Source organism: Leishmania panamensis (genome assembly GCF_000755165.1).
Source record: "Leishmania panamensis strain MHOM/PA/94/PSC-1 chromosome 4 sequence".
Classification (NCBI taxonomy): domain Eukaryota; phylum Euglenozoa; class Kinetoplastea; order Trypanosomatida; family Trypanosomatidae; genus Leishmania; species Leishmania panamensis.
The window spans coordinates 131,784-145,363 of NC_025883.1; the positions used below are offsets into that span (position 1 = coordinate 131,784).

General features: G+C 60.1%; 2 protein-coding genes and 1 pseudogene across 2 annotated transcripts, besides 1 other annotated feature; all 3 read right to left on the bottom strand.

Annotated features, from left to right (window-relative positions):
- Positions 1-621: 621 nt before the first annotated feature.
- On the bottom strand, positions 622-3,903 carry LPMP_040360 (hypothetical protein; the record flags this gene model as incomplete). The annotated part of the gene is made up of 1 exon (XM_010705383.1): positions 622-3,903. The coding sequence occupies one exon, from the start codon at positions 3,901-3,903 to the stop codon at positions 622-624; it is 3,282 nt and encodes a 1,093-aa protein (XP_010703685.1).
- A 2,675-nt stretch (positions 3,904-6,578) lies between these two features.
- LPMP_040370 (hypothetical protein) lies at positions 6,579-7,661 on the bottom strand (the record flags this gene model as incomplete). Its single annotated transcript, XM_010705384.1, has 1 exon — positions 6,579-7,661. One exon carries the CDS (start codon positions 7,659-7,661, stop codon positions 6,579-6,581), a length of 1,083 nt encoding a protein of 360 aa, XP_010703686.1.
- Positions 7,662-8,350: 689 nt separating this feature from the next.
- Positions 8,351-8,471: a repeat region.
- A 1,181-nt stretch (positions 8,472-9,652) lies between these two features.
- On the bottom strand, positions 9,653-12,631 carry LPMP_040380 (annotated as a pseudogene).
- Positions 12,632-13,580: the final 949 nt, after the last annotated feature.

Genomic DNA, 13,580 nt, shown 5'->3' on the forward strand with positions numbered 1-13,580 from the left:
CCCCTCCCCCTCTCCCCTCTCCCCTTTCCCACACACTCAGATCGATGGACAGACGAATACGCAAAGGGTCTCAAACATATACGAATAGGAAAGTCCACACACATCAGCACACGTACGCCTACTCACCCATACACTCAGACTTGCATACCTTGACAGCAACCTCACCTCGCAACACCCGCGCCGCGTTACTCTCTTCCCCTCCCCCCACTGGAAGAATAGAAGTGGAAACACACACACACACACACACACACACACACACGCAGGAACTCTTTACTCACTGCTGATACTTCTCTGCTGAGGGCTGCCGTTTACCAAGACGGGATGGCACAGCTGAGCGGAAAAGATAATCCATGCAGAGAGGAAGAAAAACCGAGAGCGAGGGAGGGGGGTGGGGCTGAAATGGGGAGGAAGCCCCGCAACACGAGCCACAGCGCATCGACGCACCAAGACGCAGAGGGCCCATATGTGCCGCAGAGGGCGCTTTTTGAGCAAAAATTAAAGCACAACACCGCTAAAAAAAAACGAACCCCCACACACATCGCCAGTGCCGACGATACGCCAACGTACCCGTAACAACGCTCGACGCACAGAGTTGTGGTGGGGGTGGGTGGGGGGAGTCAGTTAGAAGTACCCGGCCGGGTTCTCCGTCGCCCTGAGCTGCTCTTCTATCCACTGGATCTGCGCCTCATCGAGGCTGTCGGCATAGGCGCTGCTGTTCATCTCCCACTCATTGTCCTCGCCCATCGTGTCGTACACGGCGGCCTCGGCCTGTGGCTGCTTCGGGTCGATGAGCGACATGGTCGACGAAACGCTCGCGCAGCTCGCAGAGAAGCCCCGATGTCGGAGCGGTGGGGTGGATAACTCACGCCACGCCACTGCACCACTGGCCTTGACATCGCCGGCACCAACACGGTACGAGGCTATGCCAGCACCACCGCTGCCGTTACCTCGGCCAGCCGCGTCCGCGCTGGTCCAGGGACTCGAGGGATACCAGTACCCACCACCGAAGACCTGCCCGCCGGCTTCCTTGCCGAGTATCCGTGCCCCGGCAGAGATGGACCTGGGGAAGTGCTGCAGCTGCTGGTTCATCGAGTGCGGGGTGAGGGCATCAGGCGACGAGACAGCAAGTGGCGAGCCGTCACAGGAAGCTTCGGACGACAGCACGGGCTGCATGCACCAGCGTTCACCACCATAGCTGCTGAGCACATCGTCGCCGTCCACCTCACTCTCGTCGTCTTCGATCATGTTGACGTCGGCAAAGAGCGTGTCGACGAGCGTGCCCTCATCCTTGGCGACCACGTCGGACACTGCCACACGATTGTGCTGGACGAAGTCCAGATCGCTCTCAGTCAGTAATCCTGGGCTGCGCATGGGGTGCTGTTGTGGCTGATGAGGTTCTGTAGTGCGGTTCACGGCCGGGTACGGGGCCTGGGGGAACTCCTGTACAGTGACGCAATGGGTTGTGGTGCCCGAATGAACGCCAGTGTAATAGCCGGCACCACTAGGGGAAGTGGTGGCGGCGCCAGCGGAGAGAGAGCTTACGCCACTGCCTTGCTTACTCGTTCGCGCCTGTGGCCCGTTACCGCTGCCGCCGCCGCCGTTCCACAGTGCAGTCGGCGAGCCGGACGGTGTCGTCACAGCCACTGGCGACACGCGCGCGCCAGTGGCTGTATTTGTCACCATCAGCGCCCTGCGCCGCATGGCAGGGCGATCCACCGTGACGCTCTGCGGCTCTGCGTTGCTCGCAGTGGTGGCGAGTCCACGGGCCGGCGATTTGAGGGGCACCGAAGGTGTGCTGCTGCAAGGGACGTCCCCGTCTGTGTCATCTCGCCCTATCGATGGGGGCGGCGAGGAGAAGGAGGGGGCGGGTACTGTGAGCGTCCACGGTGTACCCGCTGTTGTACCCGACGCCGTCGCGAAGGTGCTCTGTCTGGTCATGAGGCCCCAGGTGCGGCTTCCACTGCGGTTGGCCATGCTGTCCCCAAGCGGCGAAGAATCCGGCTGGATTGACGGCGGCGACATGCTGTGGCTCTCCAGTAATGACTGTGGGCTAGGTACGGCGGTTGCGAGCAATGCAACTGGCGTGTCACCAGGGTTGGTGCCTGCTGCTAAGGTCGTGGCGAGGCTCAGCCTTGCGGTGGTTGCAGGGTAGAAGGGGACAGCGCCAAGGCGCAAACCGCGACGGCTGAGCTGCTTATCTTCCTCAGACTGCTGCTGCGGTGGCAGCGGATGCGACAGGTCCACAGCTGGAGGACCGGAAGTGAATGCAGCCGTTGTGTCATTCACCCAGCCGCAGTGCAGCACCGCAGGCTTGACAGCATGGGCTGCTGAGCCTGCTGACATGGGAAGGACGGCTGCCACCACACACGGATCCATGACAGACCCGTTCGCCGAAGAGAATTCGGGGAGCCTCATCACCCTCGGTGGTAGGGCGGGAAGTGCAGACTCGGCGACGACGGCGTGGGTGGTGTGACTCACCTGCTGGGCCACGATGATGGGGTCCTGCGGTATGAAGAGTGGCGGCGGCGGATGTACGCCGAAGGCGGTGACCGGGGCCATCACCGTTGTGACACCGAGCCCTGATGGGTGCTGCTGCACAGTGGTTAGCGTACGCCTTTGCTTCCGAGACTGCCTGTTGGTCGCATGGAGAAACGGGCGCGAGGCATCCTCTGGAGCGGTCGCGTCGTCGCCATGTGCTGCGTGCGATGTTGTTGGCGAGGGCTGCAGCTCTTCATCAGCAGCGGCGTCGCCGACCGCATCGTTGATGGAGCTTTCCCGCGACACCGCCGGCGACGACGCCACCGGGTGTGCTGGACTGAGGCGCCGACGATGTCGAGAGCGAGCGCCGCCCTCCGTGGCTGCAGGCCGCCGTGATGGCGTCGCTGTCGGGTTCTTTTCGGATTGGCGTGTGACTCGTCGCGTGCCAGTGGCAGGCAGCGAAGAGAGCCGACAATCGTTACGTGGTTTACACATAACGATTGCCGCCACCATTTCCGAGGCGGCAGCTGCACCCTGCACGTTGCCCACCACTTCACCCTCTTCGTTAGCTGCATTGTGCTTGGTAGCGCCCGTCTCAACTGAGCCCTCCCTTCCTCGCGCAGCCATGCGGCGACGATCCTGTCGTGACTGCAGCTGCCTGCGCTGCTTCCGCTCCTGCTGCTGTTTTTGCTCTACTTCCTCCCATAGTTGCGTGCTCGCCCAGCCTCGTGCTGCGCGCAGGTTGGAGTCGCGCTTGCCCCTCGTGCGGTTAAGGCGATTCGGTTGTTGTTGTCGCTGGCCCTGCTGCTGGGGCGGCAGAAGCGAGGAGGAAGAAGAGTCCGCTTCGGTGTCGTCATTGTTAGCAGTGGTGGTGCAACCTGCAGTTGATGACTTGGTGAGCTGCGCATGTGGGTCGACTGCGTTCTGCGCTGCGGTCTCTTCTGTGAACACTCCTGCGGCAACGCCACCGCCACCACCACCACCACCACCGTTGTTCCTGCTACTGCGACCCTCACGACAAGGACGCTGAGGTGCCACCTTTGATGTTGACATCGCTGCTTCAGATGCACTTGGCTCGGTAAACCGTTTCAGTTGCGCGTCTCGCCGACCGCCGCCGCCGCCGTGATAATGAAGGTCTTTCTGCCTCTGCCTCTGCCTCTGCCGCTGCCGCTGCTGCTGCTGCTGTGATGTGTAGGACGCGGAGGGCGGCGGTGAAGGACAGGGTTTGCTGAAACGGCTGCGCAGCATTCGTTTCTGTCGGCACCCAGACGAGGAGGATGCGGCCGCCGGTAAGTTGCCTCCAAACACAGGCACTGAGGTCGCCATAGTGGCTGAGGTAGGCGAGCTGACCATGGCGTTGGTTAAGGGGTGCAGCCACGGCATCGCAACAGTGACGGCAGCTTCGTGCCGCGAGTCCATGTGCATTCCTTTTCCCTCCTCCTCGAACGAGAGGAAACTAAAAGAGAGAAACGCGAAGTTGAACAGACACACAACGGGTCGAGAGAGAGAGAGAGACGCCCTTACGAAGGCGTGTGCGTGCAACGCTCGCGCATGCGGACCGGGTGGCCGCTGACAAGAGACCGTGAAGTGGCGAAGGTTCAGAGACAGACAGAGAGAGAGAGAGGATGACACAGAGAAACAACAAAGGAGGCCAAACGTAAACCAAACAATGCAGATGAGAGGCAGAGGCAGGGGCAGAGGAAGAGAGGAGGGGGCAGCGCGTGTGTGAATGTGTGTAATCCTGTGTGTCAGGGTGCGGATGTTATATTGAGAGAGAGAGAGAGAGTTACACAGAAGACTTCCGCCAGACCAGGGTCACACAGGTTGCTTCCCTCTCTCTCTCTCTCACGCTCTTTCTCTCTTCCCCCTATTTCTTCGTTTTCAAAGGTCAACACCCTACAAGCACTGATTCTGTGCGGGTATGTGTGTGTGTGTGTGTGTGTGCGTGTGTGTGTGTTCCTGCTGGAGAAGAAGAAATGCTTCGCTCTGGATTGAGCAGAGGTGGGAGAGAGAGAGAGAAGGAAAGAGGATAGAGAAAAGGTACGATGCGCAGACGTGCCGGTGTGGGCCCGCGTGTGGAGTGCGTACACAAGGAGAGAGTGTTGGTTGGTGTGAGTGCACCTGCACATGCGCGCGGCGTGTGTAGAGGGGCGTTAGTGAAGTTACAGCTGGGAGGAGAGGAGGGGAGGGGAGGGGAGAGGTTGAGCGACATTACAGCGGGGTATCACCACAGTAATGCGGAGGGGAGGGGGGGGGAGGAGAGGGAATGGGTGGAGGTTATGAGTTGAGGGATGCAGCTTGTTGGAGGAGGGGCGTGTGCATCCGCTTACATGTTTGTATGGCTCGTTGTCGTGGATGAAGTACGTCACAGGCAGCCAAGTAAAAGCACGCGTGTATACACATACACACCCAGTGTGCGTCTGAGCGTTCATGAGGATACTGAAAAATACTCGGAGACAATACTCGAGGCTGTCGAGGGCCGTTCCGACGTGGTCGTAATCCCACCGGCACCACCCTCTCCCTCCCCTGCTGATGCAAAAACACGCGACCCCGCTTCCCGCTTCCCCCTTCCGCCCCTCTTCACCCCACCCGCTATATTCCCTCTCTGGTGACCCTATACAAGATGCCATCGCCGCCGCGCACGCGAGAAGGAAGGGGCGGTTGTGGTAGTGAAGGTAGACAGCGAGAGGGGAGGAAGGGCTAGGTGGCTAGGTAAAGTCCTACCACCAGCTCCGATCACCTTACGCGGGGGGTCTTCTGGTTTGAAGAGGCGAGAGCATTCACCTGCTCTTTCCCGTTTGCTCATTCCGTTGGTGGGGCCTCGTTGAGGGGGGTGGGGGGCTTTTCTTCTGTTCTGTCGCGCTTATTTCGCTCTTTACGTTGACGAGAGAAGGGGAAAGAGGGAAGGAGGGAGGAAACACACGGAGAGGAGGCGCCGACAGACACGCACGGGGAAAACAAGGGCCGCACTGAGGGAGTGAGTGCGAGGGAGTGTGAGTGAATGTGCGTGTGCGTGTGTGTGTGTGTGTGTGTGTGTGTGTGTGTAAGGGAGAGTTAACCAGCTGAAACGCGAAATCAATCAACAATAGGCCACAAAAAAAAAGGAGGAGGAAACAACCTGTGAAAAGAAGGAAACACCAAAAAAGAACGGGTAAGTTAACACACAAGCATGACTGGACCAACCAAACGAGCGCACGGGCAACAAGAGGGGTACGAGCAGAGACGCAAGCACGCGACTGCTCGCTTAGGAAGGTGGTGCATAACCCTAATCGTTCATCCTTTCACTTCATTTCCCCTGTCTTGCTTCCTCGTTCCTCGTGTAACAGTGGAGAAGAGGAGAAGGGAGGAAGAGGAGGAGGGGAGAAGGGGGAGCGGCTTAACCAACGCACGTACGCGCCCCGCGTTTGTGCGGCTGTGCACGAGTGGTGCGCAGCGCGCCTGAGCGATGGCGACAGCAGTGTGGCTCAAGCGCGTGAGGCTTTCTTTCTCGCGCGTGTGTGTGTATGGGTGTACAGATCTGCACGAAGGATGTTGGGTTTGTTGGGGATGACTGGCAGCGCTCGTGAGAGGGAGAGAACACGAAAGCCTCCGCTCCCTTCCTCCTCTTCACAGTACGAGCTCGCCAGGACGTTGACATGGGACAGTAGCTAACGAACGCGCACCCACACCTATGCACAATGTCATAAGAACTGAGACACAGACAGAAAGAGGGGGGTGGGGGAGAGAGCGACAATGACGCATGGTCACAAGGAGAGAGAGAGAAAGCAACAGGAAAAGGAGAAATATGGCGGGGGACGGGGGAAACACACAGACTTGAGCCCAAGCACATCGAAAGAACAACCAGCGCCATCACTACTACTACAACAATACACACACACACACACGAGAAACATATCCACAAGAAGAGCGAAAAGGGGGGAGAGAGGGAGGGCATCTACGTGGCTGTGGCTGTGTACGTCTCTCCCCAAAGCCCGGGGTGATCGGCAGAACTCCCCCAAGCGGCCGCGCCTGCTTCGGACGTATGAAGAAGGCCTTCATAAAGAAGATGGGCAGTTGAGGGGGCAACGTTGTGGAGGGACAAGCAGCGCCATCCACTGCGTCTATGCCATCGACTCGTGTAGGTCGCAAATAATCGACCTGGCCTCGTCGTCGTTCGGGTTGACCTCTAGAGCCTTGGTCGCCGCCTCGAGCGCCGCGTCCAGCTGGTTGCCATCTGCTAGAATTGCTGCCTTCGCCTTCAGCAGCGTCGACGTCGTCTCCTTCGCCGAGCTACCAATCACCTCAATCTCTTCCTGTGGCGGGTGCTCGAGGGTCTCGGCGACAAAGGCCAGCGCTGCATCATCCCCTTCCATCTCACTCAGTAAGAACGCTTTCTCGCGGAACGTGTTCGCCAGTGGGTGTACCTCGATACTGCGGTCCAACAGCGATAAGAGTTCCTTATTGAGGGCGGCCTTGCTGGCGTCGTCACCACACTCCTCAGCGGCACGGACAAGCTGCTGCAACACGCCGGTCTGCCGCTCCAGCGCCTTTGCGTAGTGCGGGCACCTCTGGAGCGCCTTGCCGTACGCCTCTTTTGCCTTCTTGTAGTTGCCACTGGCGGCGTGTACGTCGCCGACGATTAGCCAACCACAGTGATCTCGGTCCCAGCCGAGCCGAACGGCGAGCTCCGCCGCCGTGAGTGCCTGCGCTAGCACCGCCTCGTCGGGCTTCTCCTCATCCAGAGACCCCAGCAGGAGGTCCGCCAGGTACGCGTAGACACGCGCTAAGGCGGACTTGGTCTGCGCCGTCGAAGTTTCGCCGCCACCGTTGGCCTGCGGATCCTGCGCTGCGAGGTATGCCTGCACCTGCTCGAGCGCGATCTCGGCGCTGCTCGACACCTCCGTCACCTTGAAGCGCATGAGATCTGCCAGCACTTTCTGGTCAATCAGCTGGTACTTGCCGGCGGCAATCGCGAACTGCTCCGCGGCGTCTTCGAGGTCATGCATCTGCAGCGTAATCTCGGCCACGGAGTCGAGATAGGGGGCGAGCACAAACGGCGGCGCTCCCTCCGCCTTAAACGTGAAGACACGCATGGCGGCGAGGAGGTAGTCGCGGTCCCACAGGGCGTAGCCTTCGCTGATGGGCTTCTTGGAGTAAATTTTAGACAGCGATTCGGTTCGCTTCCGTGTCAGCGGCTCCGCCATCGTGCTGGTGCAAGTCGCGCTTGAGAGGAGGGGGAATGGTAGAAGGCGAGGGAGTGGAGGAGGGGGAAGGCAGCGAGAGTGTCCGATGGCGAAGCGGATGGTGGTGTTGGGTCGGGAGGGTGGAAGGCCTTGCGTTCCGTTCGAGTGGTAAATCCAAGTGTGGGCTCGTGTAGGACCGAAAAGGAAAGCGGAGGTGCGCAGGAAGTGAGGGAGCCGGGGGGGGATAGTGGTGTGGAGAGTTGGTGCCAGCGAGAACCAAAAAGCCAGGGGAAGGAGGAAGGGACTGCGCCGCTTCGAGTGACACCGCTGCCGAGCTTGATGGTGTACGCGTATATGTTCAGGAATGAAAGCCCAAAGATTTGCACGTGAAGTGTTCTTCCCGCCACTGCTAGGGTAATGTCAGAGAGCGGAAGGGAGGCGGAAAGGGACGTGGGGGGGGGGAAACAGGAGGCGATGTCAGTTAGTGAGCTGAGGGGCCCCATCCCATTTTCGAGGCTGTGCTGGGGCGATGTCCCCAACACCTGTTGGATGTCGTCCACTGAGGGAAGCGGACCTGTGCAGTTCCGCTCTTACGGAGTCGCTGTTTGTCGTTTCCACAACTTCCACGAAGATGCAGGGCTCATCCCTTCTGTTACCCATCATGTCCACATCTGGTGGCTCACATGACAGGGGTGGGGGTGGGGGGCTGAGCCACCAACGGAAAAGGCTTAGCATTGGTGGAGGCAGGGGGGCTGCTTGGCTTCCCCACAGAGAGTGGGGGGTGCCGGGCTCTGGGAGACCACGCGCTGAGGTTTCCACCCGTCATCAGGGGGGACGGGAGGAGGAGGAGGAGGAGGAGGAGGGGTAAGAGGGGTGCAATGAAGAAGAACCGCAGATATGATACGCTGTTACAGAAAGCTCAAGCCTCATTATATATTCAGGGTGGAAGAGGCAGATGTGAACGGGGGTATTCAGCAGCCCAACCACAACAGAGAGAGCTGTAAGGAGTCGAAAAGAGCGCCGGCGGTGGGGGAGTAAGAGAGGGGGGGGGGAGCGGAGGGAGGCCGCAGGAGAGAGAGAGAGAGCGAGAGAGGGAGTGAGCGCGAGTTACGTCAGCACAGCAACAACAGCCGCAGCCGCTGGCGCGTACAATGGACAAGAGCAACCCAGTAGACAGGCCCACATGATGGCATTACACACGAGACAGTGAGATCGACGAGTTGAAGATGAGGAACAGAGGAAGCTGCGCAAAGACGAGACAACAATGTCAGTAGTGCCCGCGTGTTTGAGCGAGGCCGAACACACGCACCCACATAAATTGAGGGGAAGCAACACAAGAGACAAAGAATCATTAGCGTGGTGATCGTCATTGAGGATCTTCCCCCCATCTCTCCTGCTTGCTATTCGTAGACGCTCAGCAGCAGCAATCAAAGATGAGTCGTAGACTCTCCAGGGAGGGAAGGGAGAGAGGCGAAGAGGAGAGGGAAGGAGAAAGATGGATAAGTGGGGGGCCTATTGGATGCTCTTCACCCCCCGGCGCTTCGTTCAGCGCATTGGCAGACTTCCAGTGTCTTCTTGTAGACGAAGTACGCGCCGCATGCTGAGATCCCTGAGGCGACGACTAGCAACAGAATAACCCACCACTGGACCTTCGACGTAGTGCTGTTATATTCTTGTTAGCCAGCGCCGGGCCCGGGCTCAGCGTGGTGTGCGGAATGCTCAGGAACAGGCTTCGCCACGCCACTTCTTGGGGCGAGGTCAAAGGAAGCGTATCCGACATGGTCGCATTCGCGGCATGCAAGTCGACTCCGTTGCGCAGCGTAAAGTTCACGATCAGCGAGATCAGCGATACGGCGGCGGCGGCAGCGGCGTCACGGCCGCGTGCCAAGGTGGAGAAAAGGATCGGACCCCTCCGATTACCTCGGAGAAGCTGCACACTACGGTAGAGCAGGTCAGACGAGGTGGACAGAGTCGACGTGTTCACTTTGGCGTTATGGGCAACCGCATCCGCGCTAATGCTGGGCACCGGTGTGTAGGTCGGCAACAGCAGCGGCTGCGTGTCTCCCGTTGCGTTCTCCATGGGGATAGCAGCAGCCTCTAGACCGCAAAAATAGCTCCTGCGGCGCGGTGACGCGCCTGCACGGCGGCCACGGCTGCGGACTCGACAGCGTGGAGCGATGCGGCTGCCTTGGGCAGGGCCACAAAGCTGGACATGTACAACTGAACGACAGCCACTGACGGGTCGACGCCAAGTGCGGCCGCCATCGCCTCCTGGAAGAGCGCTAGGGAGGTGGAGGTGTAGCCAAGGTAGAGCGAGCCTGAAGCAGCCCAAGTGGCGTCGCCGTAGCACGTGAGGGAGCAGGGCACCACAGTGTCACGGTCATATTGGTCGAAACATTCTGCAGACGGTTGTCCAGGGAGAAGCGGAGCAGGTGTGGCTGCGACTCGTCGTCGGGAATACGACCCGAGGGACTGGCCCCTGCAGACGATGCGGCGGGCAGGTAGAGCAGCCCGTCCATGGTGAAGTCATTGTCGCCCAACGAAGCCAGTCCACAGCATCACTGTCGTCAGCTGACCAAGATCGGCCAGCACGCATGCATCTGTATGATTGCCCATCGCAGTCCATGGCGGCAGGGTGTTGGGGTTGACAAAGCGCGTGTCGAGAAGTCCGCGCATCGTGCTGATTTGTGTGTAGACGCGGATCGCGTTCGCCGTCGGAGTCGCCGCCATGGAGGCGTCCACCCCTTCACGAGTATCCTCGCCTGTCTCCTCGTCGTCTTGGGTGTCGAGCGTGACGCGCAGGGTGGGGGCCCAGTCTTCCGTGAAGTGCGCGATGCCAACGGAGAGGTAGTGCAGCCCACCATCAGCAGAGAAGCAGACAGTGCTGCAGGACGTCATAGGCGTTGCCGCTCGGCAGCGCCGCGACGAGGGTCTTGCTAAGGCTGTATGTCGGCGATGGCGACGACGGCTGCTGCTGTATCCCGCACAAGGGCAGCGGCGACCCGGTGATTCTGTCGGCGTCAAAGATGAGCTGCATACCCGCGTAGGAGGGAAACGTAGGGTGAGACAGCGCTGGCTGGATCCGGTGACTCCGCAGGCCGGTAGCACTGCTGGCCCACGTAGAAGCGAGTCAGGGAAAGCAGCGAGAGTGCAGACGGGTTCAGCTCGAGACGCTGGAGGAGTTCGTCCTCGGAGCTTGTCCGCAATGGTCACAGCCGTCCAGGTGCTTGCCGTCGACTTGAGCAGCAGCGACAGCAGCAAATCTTCCATGGTACCACGGCGCAACACCACGTGCTCGATCAAGTTCGCCCGCATTGCATTCGTAGGCGTCCACGCGTGCAGCGATACTCGAGCCACTTGCAAAGGCATCACGCGGTAGTATACCCCAGAATCCACGAAGAATCCTGTAGCCGCGCCGACATCATTCTCCGACACACCGCTGCCACCACGACAGCCGCTTCCGGGTCGCGGATGCACATGTGCAGGCGCTGCGGTGTTGCCATGCCCGTATGGCGCTTCGTCAAGGTCAGCATGTTCGAAACAGAGGCGGTCAACAGCGGAATACCGTGCGAGTTGTAGCTGCAGGTGGTGGAGAGAAGCACCTGCATGTCAGATGAACGATACACGTTGTCGTCATCGATCGGGAGCGGATTGGTGTAGAGGCGCGTGTTTGCCAGCATTTGGCGGGCAACAACGTGCTGGAGGTAGTCGGCCATACCGCTCGAGGTGAAATTCACCAGGTCCACTCCGCCGCCTCTGTTGACTCCAGCTTGGGAGCTGAAGGGTGCTGGTGGTGGCATCGTCTCCGCGCAGTGTGCGCCAAACCGCAGCCGGCCATCATGCTCGATACCGTAGCCGCTCAGGTAAACCAACTGACTGCTGTCCGGTGCATAGAGAATGAGCGTGGTATTTCCGCCGATGGGCATGCCTGTCACACTGTCTGCCCCGGCGCCGTCGTGTTCCTAAGCGTCGTCAAGCTTCACGCGGAAGCCGGTCGGCATCGCGTGCGTGTACCGAAGCTGAAACATCGGGTGCACCGCTCCGCGCCACCCCTCCAGCCCCGTTTCGAGGCACATGATCCATGGCTGCGTCATGCTTGGGATGATCAGCGGCACCGAATCACCGCCATTGCCGCCCACGGGCGTGCTCAGCGTATACGGCAGCGTTAGAGCACCGAAATCTAGCACGTAGGGCCCGCACACAGCGTCGTCTGACACGGCCTCTGCGCCAACAAAGCACGGGTCCTCGTCGTCGTCCATCGGCTTCACGAACATGACTCGCCAGCGATCTCCGCAAGGCACCAACTCTCCTTCCACCCCTACGCTATTCCTGCTGTTGCTGTTCCTTGGCGCTGGAAGACACCACAGCGCCAACGACACCTGCCGGCCAGCTGTGCCGACAACGTTCACCATGTTCTCCTCGCCTGTGCTCCACTCCAGCGCCACCTTGCTAGGCGCCAGCGCCGTCAGAAGCGCCATATCCTCGCTGCCGTCCGAAGGGAAGTAGCCATACACCGTCGGGCGGCGCACGTGCGTCTTCACGACGAGCGAGATACCTGGTGGGACGCGCCAGTCGAGGTGGTTCTGTGGCTGGAAGCACAGCACGTACGTCGCCGGAGCCGCCACGGAGCGGATGAGACCCTGGGAGAGGACAATGTAGTGCGCATCGGTGATGGAGACGTCCTCGCTGTCGTCGAAGAGAGAAATCCCCGTGAGGCCGTCCTGCATTCGAATATCAGGCAGCTCCGCACCGCGAATGCTCTTCGTCGCTGCAGACGCCAGCAGGGCCCACTCTCCACTGGCGCGCGTCGCAATCAGGCCAGGGTGCGTTTTCCAGTCTGCCTCAGCGGCGAAGTTCGTGTACACGGCCCTGACTGCGGAGGCCTCTGCTGTGGATGATATCCCAGCCGCTGTTGTCTGCACGAGCCGTTGCGGAAGGCTTTCTTGTGTGTGCGGCGTGCCCGAGCTGTTCAACCTGCTGGGGCTCTGCATCTCCAGCACCACAGCTCCGACTCGTACTTCCTGCCGCTGGAGTAGCGTGTTCCCACCGCTGCTGTGGGTGCTGCCTGTGTCGGCGTACCAGTGCACCACGCCATACCTGGCTGCGCCACCGAGCACGACGACGTCATCGGCTCCCGCGCTGGCGTTGTCAGCGTAAACAAGCGCCTAAGAAACACATTTTCCTCTGCGGAGTACACGGCGGCCCCGTATGGCGAGGCATAGCGGGTGTACGGCCATGGCGGCTGAGGCAGGTACGGATGTCATGGTAAACACACGAGCGCATATATGCGCTGCAGCACCGCTGCCGTTGGTGGTGATGGTCGTCGACGGAGAATAAAGGGTTCAGCCGTGAGGGCATGACACGACGGTGGCCGCCGCTGCGCGGCGCCTGGACGTCGTGTTGCGCGCATCTCTCATTCCCTCTAAAACTGGTGCTTCTCTTCTCGTGCGTTTCGCTGATGAGCGTTGACGATGTCGCGAGCTCTCTCTCTCTCTCTCTTTACACTGTAGCTTCTCGGAGGTGTAGACTTATGGGCCCGCGTGTGCGCGAGAGGGTGGAGGTAGGATGGTGGCTGAGTAGGACACTAGCGACGATGACGGAGAGCCGTAGAGAGGCAGAGGCAGAGAGGGACGTGTTTAAAAGTGAGAAGCGAAAGACTGAGGAGCGAAGCAGACGAGCAAAACAAACACACATCCGCAAGGCTGCGGCCGTGCGCCCATACGCCCACCGACGCTAGACTGAAGAAAAATGCACAAGTTGGAGAGAAGGAGGAGGAGGAGGAGGAGGGGTGTGTGTGGCGGCGGCGGCGGCGGCGAAACAAAACTGAGGGCCTTCCGCTACTGAGGCTGTGGCAATTGCTACCATTCGCTGTGTGGTGTAGGTGCTCGTTGCAGCGGTGGATGGCGAAGTTTCAATGCGGGGGCTTCAGGGCAACCGCTG